Raw genomic sequence first — 18,079 nt, 5'->3', positions numbered from 1 at the left:
TCTACACAGATTCAGTGCCACATCACACATGAGTCTCGCTGAGTCCAGGGTTACATACAATATGTTTGGAAATGGTATTTCCCTCTGATATATAGTGAAGTAAAAGTATGAAGACTTCATGCGCTTCATGGTCATATTTAAAAAAGCAAGAACAAAATCAACGTGGCATGATTCACTGGTTTGGTAGCTGCAAACCAAATTACAGTGAAGAGACTGAACACCCTAGATGCTGCTGCAGACTATCCTGGAAAATAACTTTGAGACTCTTATCATCCTCCAAATATTCCCCTGTGGTTCATAGTCAACATTACATGTAGTTTAAAAAAGTATAAGCATTTATTTTAACCTATTTTGATTGCAGAGCCTTTGTTTGCATTAAGATGATCACAAGGAAGAATGCTTAAGTGGCTCCAAGCATATTAGAAATCATTTGGATTTGGTACTGTTGAAAAGGTTGAGTACAGGCTAGTACACTGTACCTCTTGGCAAGAGAGCAGGTCGACACCAGGGGCAGAGTACAGGAGACTTTCAGGTACGTAGTCATGTTGGACAACAGACCACCGGCAGTGTGCGCCTTTCTACAGGCATCACACAACACTGAAACAAATACACTGAAAAAGAAACACACATTTAGTTTAACTTTATGTACTGTACTGGCTCAGTGACTCGCCGTTTCTTCTGTTTGAATCACAGTCCTGTACACAGCCAAGTCAGCCAACCTTTCAATGACTGTTCTTACCCCTTTTAATGTTAACTGGGAGGTGCTCAGTCAGCTGTGGATCCAGCCACCTGTGCTCTTCCTTAAATGGTTTCAGTCCATGTGTGTTCTCCTTGGACTCTTCAGCTTCGGCCGGCTCCTTCACCAGCTCACAACAAGCAGGCTTAGGTGCATCCATCTCCAAACTTCTCAGGGGACTCTCACTGCTGATCAGATCTGTGATGGATTATTCAAATCGACATGATTTCCACAGTAAGAAGCACTGGATTACTTACCATCAGCTGCTGCAGCTAGTAGAATACAACTTTAAAACCTTCTGTTTACATGAATGCTCAACAGTAATTATGGAAAGATGTCCTTACTGTTCTCTTGCAGGAAGCGGAGAGCACCCATGTAGCCATTCTGGCAGATTTCAGCCATTGTCTGTAAAATTCAGTGTTTGGGAAGCATGGAAGCTAAATTGATATACACACAAAATCCTTTGAGATCACTGTCTGTTGGTATCAAAATAAAAGGGAGACTTCCCTCTAAGTTATATTTACAGGTTACAAGCAGAGAGCAGAAAGGAGGCATCAACTAATTTCATAATCAGGTTATCTCTCAGCCACATTTTGGTGCATGCAGGACTTTGACAACACACCTTGGAGACATTCTTACATCTTCTTGAAAAGGAGAAGACGCAACAATAACGGGTCTGTATGTGCCGATATTGGTTGGTATAATCCAACTGTGGAGGAATCCTTACTTGCCCTGTCCTGCTTTTACTGCTGTTATTTTAACTGCAGAAAATTTGGTCTAATATTTTGTTGTGGCCACTGTGTAATTTACAATGTGTAACTTGTAAGATGCTCCTTTCTTTCTTCGAGTCAAACATCATGTCAGGTGCGACTCCAGCAACAAAAGTCCAGTCTGTACAAACCCATTACACGAACTAGTGAAAACTTCAACTTGTAAACATATAAGTCTGTTCTCTGTTCTCTGCACTTCCATCACTGTCTGGTTTGGAACTGCCAGCAAAAAGGACAAGGACAGACTACAACGGACAGTCTGGACTGCAGAAAAAATAATCGGTGCCAACCTGCCCTCCATTCAGGACTTATACATTTCCAGAGTCATGAAACGGGCAGGAAACATCACTGCAGATCCATCTCACCCTGGACACAATCTGTTCCAGCTCCTCCCCTCTGGTAGGCGCTACAGTACGCCAAAACCAACAGACACAGAAGCAGTTTCTTCCCATAAGCCATCACTCTGATGAACAGCTGATTTCTGACTCAAGGTGTCAGGAACAATTCCTGTGCAATAACCCAGTAACTCTTCCTCTAATCAGCCACCTGTTTACTGGTTTCCACTTATTATTCCATAATTATTTATTTATTCACCATTCTCTATTTCAATGCTATTCATACTATGTTCATACTATGTCATATTGTATATACTGTATACCAATACACCTACCTCAGGTCATAGGTCTTATTTATTTTTTCCATTTTTTTTGGCATGGTAGCATGGGCGTAAATCTCATCTAACAGTAAGGGTGGACAATAAACATAAAATTTCTCAATTTTTGAAGGGGACACAAATAATACAGCCAAAATTGTATTTTTATAGGATACGTGTACACAGAGGGAAGTCTTGCTATTATTTTTCTGGCCAACAACACAAATCAATAGTCGTTTAAATATGACTTAAGTTCATAGGTTCACCATAGGGTCATATTATCCTAAAAAACTTGCCTCCTCTAGGCTACATAATTTAGGTTTCCTCTGGGATAGAGGAGGTCTCTTACTTATATACAGGTGAAACTCGAAAAATTAGCATATCGTGCAAAAGTTCATTTATTTCAGTAATTCAACTTAAAGGTGAAACTAGTGAGATATTTCAAGCCTTTATTTGATATAATTTCGATTATTATTGCGTACAGCTTATGAAAACCCCAAATTCAAAATCTCAGAAAATTTGAATATTACATGAAATCAATAAAAAAAGGATTTTAAATACAGAAATGTCAGCCCTCTGAAAAGTATAATCATGCATATGTACTCAGTACTTGGTTTGGGCCCCTTTTGCATGAATTACTGCCTCATTGCGGCGTGGCATGGATGCTATCAGCCTGTGGCACTGCTGAGGTGTTATGGAAGACCAGGATGCTTCAATAGCAGCCTTCAGCTCTTCTGCATTGTTCGGTCTCATGTCTTTCATCTTTCTCATGGCAATGCCCCATAGAGAATCTATGGGGTTCAGGTCAGGCGAGTTTGCTGCCAATCAAGCACAGTAATCCCATGGTCATTGAACCAGGTTTTGGTACTTTTGGCAGTGTGGGCAGGTGCCAAGTCCTGCTGGAAAATGAAGTCAGCATCTCCATAAAGCTTGTCTGCTGAAGGAAGCATAAAGTGCTCTAAAACGTCCTGGTAGACGGCTGCGCTGACTCTGGACTTAATAAAACACAGTGGACCAACACCAGCAGATGACATGGCTCCCCAAACCAACACATACTGTGGAAACTTCACACTGGACTTCAAGCATCTTGGATTGTGTGCCTCTCCATTCTTCCTCCAGACTCTGGGACCTTGGTTTCCAAATGAGATGCAAAATTTGTTCTCATCAGAAAAGAGGACTTTGGACCACTGAGAAACAGACCAGTTCGTTTTTTCTTTAGCCCAGGTAAGACGCTACTGATGTTGTTTTTTGTTCAGGAGCGGCTTGAAAAGAGGAATATGACATTTGAAGCCCATGTCCAGGACCCGTCTGTGTGTGGTGGCTCTTGATGCAGTAACTCCAGCCTCAGTCCACTCCTTGTGAAGCTCCCCCACACATTTGAATGGCCTTTTCCTGACAATCCTCTCCAGGCTATGGTCATCCCTGCTGCTTGTGCACCTTTTTCTCCCACACTTTTCCCTTCCACTTAACTTTCTATTAATGTGCCTTGATACAGCACTTTGAGAACATCCAACTTCTTTTGCAATTAACTTTTGAGGCTTTCCCTCCTTGTGGAGGGTGTCAATGATGGTTTTCTGCACAACTGTCAGGTCAGCAGTCTTCCCAATGATTATGAATTCCACTGAACCAGACTGAGAGACCAATTAAAGGCTCAGGAACCCTTTGTAGGAGTTTTGGATTAATTAGCTGATTAGAGTGTGACACTTTGAGCCTACAATACTGAACCTTTTCACAATATTCAAATTTTCTGGGATTTTGAATTTGGGGTTTTCATAAGCTGTAAGCCATAATCATCGAAATTATATCAAATAAAGGCTTGAAATATCTCACTTTGCATGTAATGAGTCTATATATTAGTTTCACGTTTTAAGTTGAATTACTGAAATAAATGAACTTTTGCATGATATGCTAATTTTTCGAGTTTCACCTGTATATATTAGGGCTATATACATTAGGGCTGGTCACGTTAACGCATTAATTAATTAATGCCGACAAATATTTTATCAGACGTTAACGCAGTATTTATTTTATTATTATTAGTTTGAAAGTCCCTTGCCCACTGACTCTGAATACACATACAGTCCAAACCATGGGTCACAGGAGGGGCGGGATGTTGATCAGCCTGCAAATCACCCACCCAAACAAGCAGTGGAGGGAGGCTTCGGCAGACTACGCTGTCATCTTTTTTCCATAGTTTTCCACCCGCGATCCGTCATCACTGCAGCAGGTGAGCCGCTTGCTTGTTAATGACGCAGCCTATCAAACACCTCAAACAGCCGAAACCAGCATCTGCACTCTGTGTTCAATGTTGCTTTAACGTTACCTGGTCTGCGCTTGTAAAATATCCGTCGAGACTTGTAACGTCATTTTAAGTTTTTAACCGAGTGAAGTCTGTGCGAGTGAACGCACGCTTTGACTTAATATTTGACTTGATTACATTAATAAGTTTAAGTTGAGATTTACAAGAAATATTTTATTGCTATGTAAAGGGAATACTGCTGGTAAAAAGCACCTTATTTGTGAGTTTGATAAGTGTTGCAAACCACATGTTATTACACTTTTGTGTAGATATATAGCAGTACATTTAAATTAAAATTGCGCAATACACTACTTTAGAATTCATTATTCAATTTTACCATAACAATGCGATTAATCGTGATTAATCGCAAGAAAATCATGCATTAATCACAATTAAAAATTAATATTGACCAGAACTAATATATATATATATATGCGCAAAACCCAACACAATGATAGATATAAGATATTAGCCTAATATCAGTTCACACACAGGATTATGGTTGTAGTAAGAGATGCACAGATTATTTTTCCTGGCTGATTCCAATTACTGATTTTTTATAAGGTCTGACAAGCCAATTCTAATTTTGACCGATTACGATTTTATTTCTTTCTAAGAACTATAACTGACAGCATACACAAACGTTTTTGTAACTATTGGAAAAATCTATTTTTATTAGGGTCCCCATCAGCACCAGTATAAATGTTAGCTATTCTCACTGGGGTCCATTCAATTGTATGGTCATAATTAAACATAACTAAACATCAGATAGATAGTTGTTCTAGGTGAAAGGTGACCTAATAGAGAAACATACAACATACTCTGTTCCATTTGTAGCCTGACTGATACATTTGTCAATACTATCAGCCAATACTGATTTATCACAGATATATCAGTATCACCACAAGGACATTTCAGTATAGTCTACTGGTCAAATATGTTTAAAAACAGGTGTCCCCATTACGTGCCCACCAAGTGTCCTGCTAAGTCCATATTTCATTAACATGTGTTAAAAACAATATAAAGGAATCTAATTAAAACATGCTTGCTTTATGCAAACAAATGAATGGATGTATAAATTGTTATTTAATAAAACTTTCGAAAATAAATATCTGTATCTGCTGCAAAGGTCCAGTAACAGTCAGGCTCTAATTCTGTTCTCCTCTGCTTTAGAAATGGCCATCAGGTGCTGTAACCGGGTTCCAGGAGATCCAGGCGTCTTTCTATCAGCGCTGTAAAGAGCTGAGTCTGTGGGTACTGAGAGTGATGGCACACAGTCTGGGTCTGGACCCCGAGGTGTTCCTGAGTGCACACCGTTCAATTGGAAGTATGTACAAAAGGCTCACTGCTCTCACTATGGAGTGTGGTATTGTTTCTTAGGTTCAGGCTGCATGTCAAGGCAGTCACTGAGTCTACATCAGCTGATATGTGGTAACACTGTGACTTGATCCTTTGTCTGCATGAGGTCTTCAGAGCATGTGAGGACCTTTTCAAGCACATCCTGTCTCACATTCACAAAATTGTAATCTGCTGAGCAGATGAAAATACAGAGCTCATAATTTCCCAGCTCGTTGAGTGATTCAGACTTTTCCATCACTCTAAAAAACTTGACTTCCAAGTTAATGTCGTTAACCCTCTGGGCTTACATGCAGCTTACACGAGCTAACAGTCTTCTCACTCAGCAGCACTGTGTTTGGCTTCCACATCGTCAATAAAGGAAGATGTCGGATAATGGTTTTTAAAGGTGGAAAAACATTTTTAAGCAAGATGCAAGGCATTAAAAATAAGGACAATGAATAAAGAATACACTCAAAAGTTCAGTTCCCAACAGAACACCACAGAATCATCATCTTGGAAGACAAATAAGACTGTGTAGCCCACAGGCTAGTTACTGTAACAACTTATCCTCAGAATGCCAGGCCTGTTTGACTGTTGTTAATCGACAGCCAAACATCCGATAGCTCCCAGTATAGTAGGCCTACTGAATCTTAATCCCAAAGTAAACTTTTGTAATACTAACATTCTAGGCAAGTATTAACAGTGTCTCCTCTAGCTGAAGAGAATGACTCCACGCTGCGGTCTCTGTACTACCCATCAGTAAACAGCGAGAAAGCGAAGCAGGGTCAGCTGCGATGTGGAGAGCATTCAGACTACGGCAGCATCACCCTATTGTTACAGAGCTCTGTGGGTCTGCAGGTAACACCACTGACATCTCCTTTTTAATGTAAAGGATTACAAAACTGAATATCTGTTGTTGTACTGATATTTGTTACTCCACCTGACCCTTGATAATCTTTCAGGTGCCTAACCGTTCAGGTGAATTCATCAGTGCTCCCGCTATCCCCGGAGCGGTCCTCATATTGCTGACCTGATGCAGCGCTGGACCAGTGATCAGTATGTCTCTGTGGTGAGTGGAAAGGACAGTATTGCAGATAACTCTCCCATCTGAATGACAAACCTTTGGTGGATTTAGCTATTGATTTTACAACGAAGTAAGAAATACACAGGACACAACTATGTGCATGGGGCATAAGAAGATCAAATTCAAGGTCTAACTGGTATCCAAGAGAAAGAACTTACAATAATCAACCAATAAATACAGTAGGTTATATCAGAGGATAGTGAGTAATTGATATTCAATTGGATACTAGAAATGGGGACAAAAAGATTTTAAAAAATTTTGGCTCTTACAGCATACAAAACGGGAAAGTCTAACACAAGGACCACTTGTAATGGTCATTACTGACTGGCTGACGTGCAAATCCAAACACCCCGTAATGTCTGACTTCAGAGGTGTGATAATGAGACTGAATTGCTGTTTTGTTTCACTTGTTTATCACTGAAAAAAATCAGATGTTTGATTTAGTGCAACCAGGTTATGATTGCAGTGTTTAACAGTGATAAACAAAATGTTTGTTAATTATATTGATGTTCACCATCCCTACAGATTGAGTACAAAAAATGTTAACCTAACTAGAACTATTATTAATAGTAATCCCACAGGATATAATGTAAGTTAAAGTTTAGTATGAAGTAGGACTCGGCCATATGGCCAAAAATGTTATTACAATAATATTTCTATCGATAATTATCACAATAAATATCAAATAATGTTTTCTTTCCAGTTTAAAGGCTGATTTTTGCCCCTGAGTGAAAGTTAAAGAATCCAGAAGGTTAATTGTGGTTTTAAAGTATTCTTGATGGTCAGAACATGACAAACACTTGCCAAACAGTGGATCACTTCACAAATCAGAGGTAGAACATTCAAAACAATTATAATGATGAAATCTTTTTTCAAATGAGTAAAATAAGTAACCAAGTAAATATCTGAATAGAAAAACTAAGTGCTTATTTATTGAATTTGAACATTTGTTATATATTTAGAAAAATTATTATTGTTATATTGCCCAACCTTAGTGTGAAGACATTAAGTGACACGAAAAATGGACTTTGGTCATTTTGGACTTCGGTCCCTTTGTGGCCTTAGCAGCCATGAAAAAGGTATCTCAATGAAGTCATCAGCACTGGGTTGCACCAACTATGTGTAAGTTCAAACTTAGCCTAGTTTCAACGTATTGTTTAGTGTGGACTTTGCACCCTAACTTAAGGTACAACTTACGTATTGCTGGTGCAACAGGCTGCTGGAGCCTAGATTTCACCTGTCCTGTCTGTTGTTGTTGTTGTATGTTGTTTTTGGTGTACATATCCTGGGAAATGATATTTGAGGAGGAAAATGTTTTATGTTAATTGGTGATGTACAGTGCTTTTTGGGTTTTATAATGTAAAAATGTGAAAGCTCATTATTGCCTTTGTCCTGTCCCTCAGCTCCACAGAGTGTTGCTCCCCCCTGCTGGAGACTCCACAACACGTCAGTCTGTGGCTTTCTTTTCCCAGCCGGATGACGACGTTCTGATCACCTGCTGCAACGGCTCCAACAAATATCCTCTGTTACTACAAGCGCTTATCTCAACGAGCGCTTCAATGAGACATATGGGCAAAGCTGAATTTCTCCACGCTCCAAGTTCATTTACACACAACTGTTTATCATAAATGTGTTGTCACTTTGTCAACAAAGGTCAGGGTGCCTTGCTGAGCTTTATAGACATGCCTGTGAAGTCTTTCACACGTTTTATCATAGTCACTTTCATCAGAACGATGAAGATGCCTCTTTTGGATCCCACAATGTTTTTACATTTTAAATTCTGCTTTGAATATTATTGTGCTTTTTAGATAATCAATGAAGCAATGTGCAGTATAAAAAGAGACACAAATCTGAAATATGCAAGCTCATCCACTTTATTGACTGCATTCAAACCTTGTACAACAAATTCAGGATGTTGGACAGATTTAACTGCTCTTTGAAAGGAATGAAAAAAGTATTGTATCTTGATTCCTCAATTAAACATAAACTATGTGTCCTTTTCTGTGTCTATCTCTTATCTGTTGTATTAATCCTTAATGAAGACAGTTCTGAAGTCAGTTTTTGACCTTGTGACTGTTTACTTGTTTAATTCACGCTTTCCCAACTCCTATGACAGAGACAAGGTCAAATTCAACCAGCTTTTTAAATTTTTTTTTTAAGTAATCTATCATGAGAACTGACACAAATGCAGACACGCAAACACATACAACTATTTTAGAATGTATACAATCATCACTCTGAACCAGCACAATTAAATTATAAGATTTCAATATTTAATGTAACTATCTGTAAACAAATATGTTCTTCAGTCATTTGGTCTGTTTCTGCAAAGGGTCTAAAAAGACCTTTGAGAATTGTTGCTGTCTGGGGTCCTCTTAAGTTATATAAAACAGTTAAGAGATTGAGGACAAAATCAAGTGTTTTTTTAAATATTGATAGCATACTTTCTACACCAACACATACACAGTGTCACATTTTAAAATGAAAACATATTTCAAAAGGAAAATGGTGAAATAAATGTTAAATAAAAAGAGAAATATTTTATGGATGTGCTGAATTAATTAATCCTTTCACTACATTAAAAATGTAAATAGGACATTTTCTTTCATTAGGCAGCATATATGTTTTCTGAAATAATCAGCTTTCTTTAATGGAATAAATAAATAATTAGTATTTGTCTCTAAGAGACAGTACCACTGAGAATTAACTACAGTGTGCTAAACAAAACATTCACTTACCAGGCCTAAAAGCCCCCCCCCCCCCAATGTCACCCCATTAGCACTTCCCCTGGAGAGCAGAGAGTAACAGAGTCCTTGTGAAGATCAAAACAAAAAAACTAAACAAAAGAGTCGATTGTCCACAAAGGAATCTGGACCCGCTCCACATTTCAAGTCTGATTTATGCAGCGAAATCGGGCATTATGGGCACTGGCACTAAATCTGAGTTCTTATATCTTATGTGCTCTTAACATTTAGGCATTTTTTTTTGGAAAATCCTAAACAAAAATGGTAAATTGGAATCATTACAAGGCAAACACACACACGCACGCTCACTGGCACACATACAGCCCACACAGAGTACTGAGGCCTGCTAAGAGTGTCTTGGCACTGGTACATCTTGCTGCTGGTGACCAGGGGGCAGTGGTTTACTGTTTCCTGGTACAATTGGTGCAGGTTCACCTTCAGTTACAGGAGCTCCGGGCTCTGCAATGAAATTAAATGACATGACAAATTTACATGACAATTTTGGGAAATGTAAGTTAAAGCATTAAATCATACTAGGGACTAAAAGTCCGGATGACTACATTACCATTCTTTTTTAATGTCTCTTGTCAGTCCCCCAACTTTATACATTTAGTCATTTAGCTGACACATTATGCAAAACAAATCAATATAATTATAATAAATCCCATTTATGATAATATACATATTATAGAAGTGCAAAGTAAATGGCAACTGTGTGTTCAAAAGGCTGTGTTCTGTGTCAGCTCTCGTGTGAATGTGTGTGTGATACTTACTGATGACCTCAGCCTTTGAGCTTTGGGCTTTTAACCTTTCCATTTCATCTACTGCCTGAGCAGACAAAACGAGATGGAAAATGTTAGAGCATCACTGAATAAGTGGGAACTTCTGCTCAGTTTATTAACTTAATATTTTGTACAAACAAAACTGTAACATAACTTCACATGAAGTTACAGTTTGACATGTCTTTATATGACATGAGCCATGATAAAAATAGCTGAATCTTGGTCTTGTTTGCTGAAACCTGCCCACTGCATCTCAAACTTGGCAACAGTAAGTTGTAATGCAAAGAATCCACAGAATACAGTAACATTTGGGTGTGGCTCACCACTGTTGTTAATAGCAAGTAAATGTTTCACATACCAACAAATCATACATATAATCAATCAGAAATTATTTCAAATAATTTGAACTATGGGTAACTGTGTCGATATAACCCCCTTCTATAGCACCTGCAGACTACTGAGGAAAGAAATCCTGCAAATAATTAGTTTTTTAAATTCACCTGCTGTAGCCCCAACTTCTGAGCATTAAGTTCTTGCTCTTTCCTTTCGAGATCCTCTCTCTGTTTCTGCAGCTCGGCCGATTTCCTATTGATGTCATCCCCCTCGTTGGCCAGTTGCTGTTCATACTCCCTCAGCTCTTCCTCGGTGTATAGGGGGTTTTGATTCAAAGTCTGTGGAGGCACGGTGAAGGGCAGGAAATTACAAGATGTAATGAATTTAATAAATACAGAAAGGGGATGAATTTCATCAGCAATGTAAGCAAAACAGCTGTTCTCAACCGTACAACCATTTGTACCGTACAAGCATTTGTAGGGCTTTTATTTTATCATTTCACAAGCCAACTAGAGACAGTAGCTCTCCAACTGATGGTGAGTTAAATTTAATATTGATAATGTACACTAACATGACAGCAAGGTCAACCAAATCTTGACTCTACTTGGTGAACATCATCTTCTCAAGAGAAACCTTACATTTCTGTCTATAAAATCTAGCGCTTACCTCCCACTCATCTTTTTCCAAGAACTCCTCCTTCGTCGTGGCTGCCATGAACTCGCTTAGTGACACAAGTCTGTCTTTATTGGTGTCCACCTGAAGAACACATGAAGCACTTTAATCAATGTCAGGGCCAATAAATAGTCTTCAAGAGGAATCATTGGCCACAACTGCCCAGGAGAAAGCCTCGACCTTTCAACTCCCTGCTAAAGTACTGCCCTCTGTTGCAGTTTCTGTTTAGCACAACTGATATTGTCCATTTTCCAGCACTGACAATGTCTGCACAAGTTTACAAGTCTACAATTTGTCAATTAAGTGAGAGAAACAATGTGCCCATTTGACCATTAATGATAATTTGAGTGATTTCTGACACACTACTGTTCTGACTTCAGCACTGCATAGATGAATAATGTATTTTTACACTGTAATCCAGTGTTTTTAAATTAAATATAGGGTGCCATAACTATACATTTGAACTAAAACATAATATTTTAGATACCAATACTGCACTTCTGATGAACAGTGGAGTGGCAATGCGCATGGGACAAGAGATGGGTGACAAATGAAAGGAAAAACCAACATGAAGTGTCTTATTAGTGTCTATACATCACTAAATAGATTTACAGATAAATGTTTATATTATATTATTTGATGTTATATAACACCAAATTTGAGATGGTGGTGGAGAACATTGTCTTACGTGTTGGTCTTTCATAGGTGTTCAACTGGGTTGAGATCTAGTGACTGTAAAGGCCATAGAATTTTATTCACATGGTTTCAAACTCACCAAACCCTGATGCAAGGTAGCATCTGCATTTGATATGTTTATCCGCTGTGTTATTCAGGTTTTTCTTTTAATTTGTACCCCGTCTTTATGTTCTGGTGTTAAACAGTCAAACTTTCATTAAGATTTCCAATAGAAAAAGTCTGAATCTTTTTACTGACTGCATTCAAAGGATGCCCAAATTATTTGTGGGGCCTGATCAAGGCTGAGCATTACTGCCTTATTAACACACTTGATAGAGCATCCACATCTGTTCTGTTATTGTGGTGGCCTCACCTCTTTCATAACGTGCTCCCTCATTCGCAGTCTCTCTTCCTCCATCTCAACCATGTCGTCTTCTTCATTTTCGGGATTGTACACCTTCTCCAGCTTAAGGACACACACAAGATACAAATTTTACCTCCAAGGCTTCTTCATTTATTGTTATATTTTTTTCATCCTAAAACACCAGGGCAGTCAGACATAAATACATAAACATAAATACCTCTTTAGTGAAGAGAGCTTCAAGCTCGCTCTCATCAAAGAATCCATCTCCATTGCTGTCTGTAAAACAAAACAAATGACAAGAATGAACAGATAATTTCATACATACATAGTTTTTTCAGAGGCATATCAGATTATTATTATGTCAATGTGTTTAGCTATACAGTGCTCATTGAATCACTGGTCTACATCAACATCCCTTTTTGATGAGGGAAGACTTGTCAGAGTAGACTGCACAACCACAATTCAATGCTAGAGTCAGAACTGGTCGTATATTTAGAGAGAGAACAGTGGAAACATCTGATATTTGTTCTTAGCTCTTTAGCCCCACTATGGTCTCTGGTTACCGTGCATTTTGAAGAAGGTCTTGGGATCAAAGTCTTCTGGGTCCAAACCGTCTGCCTCATGCCACACCTCCTTCAGCTGGTCTTCACTGCCCTGCATTTGCACACAAGCACACACCATAGTAGGTGTCAGTTCATCTTGAAGCACATCACCTCAGTTTCCTTAAGGAGTTCTCTTTCTCCTTTATTCCTGTATTTTGTGTTATGTTTTTTATTAACTCTCCATTGCACCTTTCAATAAAACCCACTCAACTGACTCTTGTTTTTATTTCTACTCAGCAAAATTCCATGTTCAGCATAGTCCCTAAAATCCAAACAATTCCACCAACTAAGAACTAAGAATTGGCAAAGTAAAATGGGAAAATTCTTCTAAACGATACTTTACTAAATGAGATGTAACCTCTATTTGCATTAATGAAGCAGGAGTCTTACAGGGTGGTTAACTTTTGGATGGTTGTTATGTTTCTTTTTCATCTCCTCATAGAGCTCCTCCTCCTTCTTGCGGTCCTCCTCATTCATAGCCTTCAGACGTTCCCTCCTCTCATGCTCCTTCAACATCTCATACTTCTTGAACTCATCGTGGCGGTCCTTGTCAAAGTTCTCCAGGTCTGTGGTCGCCTACACATTAAAACAAAACGTTGAGATGGGGAAATTCTCACCTGGATTGTACAGCTTGTACTGGAACACTCGCTTTTCTGGAAAAACACATACAGTGCAATCACAGTTGCAAGCACACTGCTTGGCTGGATGAATTTCAATTCCATAGCTCACCCAGGGTACAAGGGATTTAATGCTGTAATATCCCAGGCAGGATCAATCAAACATGATCCTTTTGTTTTACCTCGTGCAGTGCAAATTACACAAATTGTTCAGGGCTGATATGTTCACATTATTTTATGGATGCTGGCCATGTACAACTACACCTGCCCTACAAAGCCACTCTGCAGCATTAATAACCTGGGTAGTAAAACTGAGAGTAAAGATGACTAAGTCTGTTTCATATTCTGAAAAATTATTTGTTGGTTTGTGGTGGTGGATTGGTTTGTTGATATTAAATCTAAACCCTGTTGTTGATATTAAATCTTATCCTTTAGTAGGGAAGTAGCCATTAGTAAATGACAAATAAAAAAAAATAAAAAAAGAGTGGTACCTTTATGTTAAATACACATTTGGTTGTCCTAAAAGTGTCAAATAATAAGTCTCACAAACAAAGTAAACATTTATTTATCTGTATTGTTTGCATTTCACCAAGCAGCCCCAAGGCATGAATAGTGAATAAATTACACTAAACAAAATATTGTCAAGCTTTAGATGCATTTGATTGCATTTGATTATAACAGAAAAAATGTGGCCCTCTCCAGTTATTACATCCAAAATCAAAAAAGGCCGGACTGGTTAATAAACCTGAGGCAGAAGAAAAGAACGAATGAGCGGCCCCGTTTGAAACACAGCTCGCTGTTTGACACCTGTAATTCTCTATCCATCGTAATTATAGCAATAACATGACGCAAGGTGTTCTTTACTGTGATTATAGGTATGACTGTTGTTGTAAAAATAAAGTGAGCCAGGTTCAGGTGTGATGAAGAGGTTTCGGAGACTGATGAAAACTTACACAGCATTTGTTTATTGAGTAAGGAGATACAGTGCCAGCATCCAAATGTGAACACATGCAATGCCAACACCTAATCTCGAGGGTACTTCCTGTCTGGAGATATTTATCCTTCCTAGACCTACAGAGATTCACTAGATAGATAGATAGAGACTTTATTGTCATTGCACATAAAATACAACGAGATGCAGTTTAGAGCAAACCATTGAACTTAGCAGCTTCTATAAAGAAATAAATACGCCATAAAAGGATTGCATAAAATAAAAAAAAACTAACTGTCCAAATAAGTTGGTTGTTCATTCTAAATGTGTGGAGATTACCTATACATAGTGTAAAGACACTATGCTTACCTAAGTTATCCTAAAGTAACGCTGTGTGTCATTCAAGCCACATGCAACACTTTCTACATAGAGCCAGTCAGTCTGTCTGTAACGAAACAAAATAAAGATAATCTCAACCTTGGGTTACCTAACAAATGGAAAACAATGCATCCTTATCAAGACAGCTGTGTCAGTCAGTCGACCAAGAAGGTAGAGAGGAGAGACAGAGTCTGACCTATTGTTTTGGAGTCCCTGACTATCACCTTTGACTTACTTTAGCTCAGAAAATGACCCTAACATTACCAGGGAAAACCTGTATCATAGTACCCCTAAAAATCCCATCACAACTGTTAGCAGAATCACATGAGCAGCAGCACTACAGTGTAGAGGAACATGGTCAGTAAAAGCTAAAAATTCATATACATTTCAAGGGTCTAAGACAAACTCTACTAAAATATAGAAATCTGTATTTATGACAACCTACTAGTACATACACTAATTATTATGTGTGGCTGCCATTTATATATAGGGGACGTTGTCTTACAACAAATTTCTAGCTATTTGTGCTACTTGAACAGTCAAGATGTTCTGAGGTTACAACAGTCATTCCTCTGGAATGAGTCATTTCTTTATTTTGGCTGTGCTTGATGTTTGATTCTGACATTGCCAAAAAATGCCCCAAAAGGCCTGTTCTCATATAGGTATGGTATGTTGTGTTATTAACAGAGTTACTTTAGATTTAGAAAAGCAGCAACCTTGCCTGATGAATTTTGCTTTCTTAGAAGTTACCTGCAAACTTCTTCATAAAAAAGTCAGATCTACTTCAGTAAAGATCTATTTAGTGAGGAGTGTTCAGGTGTTTTTTCACCGATTTGATGAGGCGGTCCAGGTCCTCCACCTCGAAAGTGTCTGGGTTCATGTGGTTGAGGTGCTCAAATTGTTTCAGCAGGGCCTGGTGGTCCACTGTCCGGCCTACAAGAAAGGGAATAATGAAATGTTTTATTTACCACCTCTAAAATGTTTCTGCACATCCTGTCCATCTTGCATCATCTTATGTCTCTGACCATAATGTTTTTAAAAGGTGATGTGTTATGACTTCAACCTGTACAGTGATATATTCTTAATCTAATTTCATAGAAGCTTTCATACTGCAGCTCACAATGACCCGTGTAAGTCAGTGTTAGTTGAGGTAGAAGTAGGAGCTCTATTACATCATGTTCCTGTGTCTTAAGAGCCACATCCTATATTTGACAATGACCCAGCTGCCAATGTGTATTTCAAAACTTCTTGAGCAACTTCAAGAAGTAAAAGTTTGTCAGAGACACATCAGCAACATATGCACAATACTTACCATTCCCACCCTCAATGTCATGTTTGGCTTTGATGAGCATCCGCAACCTGTTCATCTCCTCCCTCTTCAGCTCGTCCAGCTTAGTCCGAAAATTGTGGTGGACAAAGTCCAGCTCTTTGGAAAGTTTGCCTTGCTGAAAGCAAAAAATCAACATGCCACAGTTCAATACAAAGTGTTCATGTAAACAAAAAGCTTACAAAATAACGCTGATTTTTAGAGAGTATGCAGACATACCTTGATGTCATCCATGTTGGCATTTTTAAGCTTTTCTTTAAAGTGGGGGTCTTTCTCGAGGAACTCAATGACTTCCCTGAGGTAGCGGTCGTAGTGCAGCCCAGTTTCCTGAAGCATAAACCAAAGCATACATCAGTCTTTGTTGTTAGAGGACTAAAATTCTCATTTAACTTGTTAATATCTAACTTGATTTATTCCATTATGGAAACCTTTTGTGTCAATAACTCTTGGTTAAATGGTGGCACCTAATTTAACCTGAAACTGCTCTTGTTTGTTTTGAGCAAATAGCCTACTCTAAACTCTAAAATACACTGAATGTAATTTTCCCGTCAACCTTTTACCCACAAGCAAGTGCACTTTTCGTCTGAGACACAGTCAGTCCAGATCCTTTGGATGACTGACAGATGTTTGGTGTAATTAGCTATAAGACCCAGATTTACATGTGATATCCCTGTACAATACTCACAGCACTCTGTGGTGGCTCCAATTCCTCCTTTTTAGGCTTTTCTTTGGTCTTGTCCACACTAATAGGCACTGACTGGATACACAGCCACAAACTTAGCAGAACCAGCCCACAATGGGCCACAGCTCTACCCCTCACCATCTTTTTAATTACAGAAGAAAAATAAATAAGGGGTTAATTGGGTAAATCATAATTTTGTTATGTTACAAAAATATGGAACACCTCACATGGAGCTTTTTAAATGTATGGTTCTTAGACATAAGTGTCACTGTACAGTGTGGGCAGGTGCTCAACCCTTGCAAAAGAAAACACCCTTCATTTCTCAAGCATTGCAAAAGGAATACAAGTCACAAATGCACCTGGATGAATGAGGTTAAGCAAGACAGTCTTAATCTCAAAAGCAACACTCAGCAAAGGACTATGCAACACACGTGTTTGGTGGATCAAGACACAGCGAGCTTACTTACTAAAACAATTCCTCTACCATAGCCTTGTAATTTAAAAGAGTTGTTGTTAAGATGTAACTCGACCTCTAATTTACGATAAACACATAGACTGACAGTATCATTTAAAGAACAGGTTGTTTAGTGAGGGTGATGTAGTGAAGATGTTAGCTAATTCATTATCCCATAGATGTAGAAAAGCTTCAAAACAAACCGTAGCATATATAGAAAACTGCAATAATAGCAGTTCACGTAAAATAATACTTACTTGTATACTGACACTCACTTTGAGCTCCGCGCTGAACCGTTTTAGCTCTCACCACACTACTCGAGCTTCCCTGCAGCTTGTTTACGGCTGTCATCTATAAACTGGCCACAACCTACAGCAAAAAAAAAAAAAAAGGTTGTGTTCACCATGGTAACGCCCCGCCCCCGGCCGCTCTTATTGGACAGAAGAAATATATTTTCTTTGTAGAACAGTCGCGTTGAGAGTTGATTGGTCGCTCAGCCTGTTAGTCAAAGGTTACCAAGTCAAGCCATAGCTTAAGGTACGTTGAGACAAACTGTACGTGGCGTTCAAAGGCAGCCCCCGACGAGGGCGGAGTTAGTCATATCTTAAACTGGATTAAACATACTTACTTATAAATTTG

At 38.7% G+C, this 18,079-nt stretch overlaps 2 protein-coding genes across 3 annotated transcripts; one reads left to right on the top strand and one right to left on the bottom strand.

Annotated features, from left to right (window-relative positions):
* Positions 1 to 5,523: 5,523 nt before the first annotated feature.
* LOC119893737 (2-oxoglutarate-dependent dioxygenase htyE-like) lies at positions 5,524 to 8,875 on the top strand. Its single transcript, XM_038706070.1, is given in 7 exon segments — positions 5,524 to 5,529; positions 5,631 to 5,784; positions 6,511 to 6,653; positions 6,758 to 6,812; positions 6,815 to 6,864; positions 8,283 to 8,400; positions 8,403 to 8,875. Coding segments are annotated over 7 exon segments (585 nt in total). The 3' UTR covers positions 8,462 to 8,875.
* Positions 8,738 to 17,831, bottom strand: LOC119893137 (nucleobindin-2-like). Of its 2 annotated transcripts, none has more exons than XM_038705093.1 (13): positions 17,698 to 17,831; positions 16,990 to 17,127; positions 16,524 to 16,631; positions 16,290 to 16,422; positions 15,807 to 15,910; positions 13,442 to 13,627; positions 13,013 to 13,103; positions 12,667 to 12,725; positions 12,459 to 12,551; positions 11,405 to 11,494; positions 10,906 to 11,076; positions 10,397 to 10,451; positions 8,738 to 10,082 (listed from the first exon to the last, which is right to left on the bottom strand). In XM_038705093.1, the coding sequence occupies exons 2-13, from the start codon at positions 17,125 to 17,127 to the stop codon at positions 9,970 to 9,972; spliced, it is 1,341 nt and encodes a 446-aa protein (XP_038561021.1). In that variant the 5' UTR covers positions 17,698 to 17,831; the 3' UTR covers positions 8,738 to 9,969. The 2 variants fall into 2 exon arrangements, with proteins under 2 accessions (XP_038561021.1, XP_038561022.1); XM_038705094.1 differs by having other exon boundaries at positions 17,716 to 17,818.
* Between the last annotated feature and the right edge of the window lie 248 nt (positions 17,832 to 18,079).

Source organism: Micropterus salmoides, unplaced genomic scaffold (genome assembly GCF_014851395.1).
Source record: "Micropterus salmoides isolate LMB-PRFRI ecotype aquatic unplaced genomic scaffold, ASM1485139v1 Ms_hic_scaffold_8, whole genome shotgun sequence".
Taxonomy (NCBI): Eukaryota; Metazoa; Chordata; class Actinopteri; order Centrarchiformes; family Centrarchidae; genus Micropterus; species Micropterus salmoides.
The sequence above is the reverse complement of the archived record's forward strand: the minus strand, read 5'-3'. Positions and strand labels throughout refer to the sequence as shown.

Excerpts from the sequence above, each read along its gene's own strand:
- LOC119893137 (XM_038705093.1), bottom strand. The coding sequence starts at position 17,127 with ATGGTGAGGGGTAGAGCTGTGGCCCATTGTGGGCTGGTTCTGCTAAGT. Across the intron at positions 13,104-13,441 it reads ATCCAAAAGTTAACCACCCT|GGCAGTGAAGACCAGCTGAA; the intron begins GTAAGACTCCTG and ends GTGCAAATGCAG. Across the intron at positions 11,495-12,458 it reads GGGAGCACGTTATGAAAGAG|GTGGACACCAATAAAGACAG; the intron begins GTGAGGCCACCA and ends TGTGTTCTTCAG.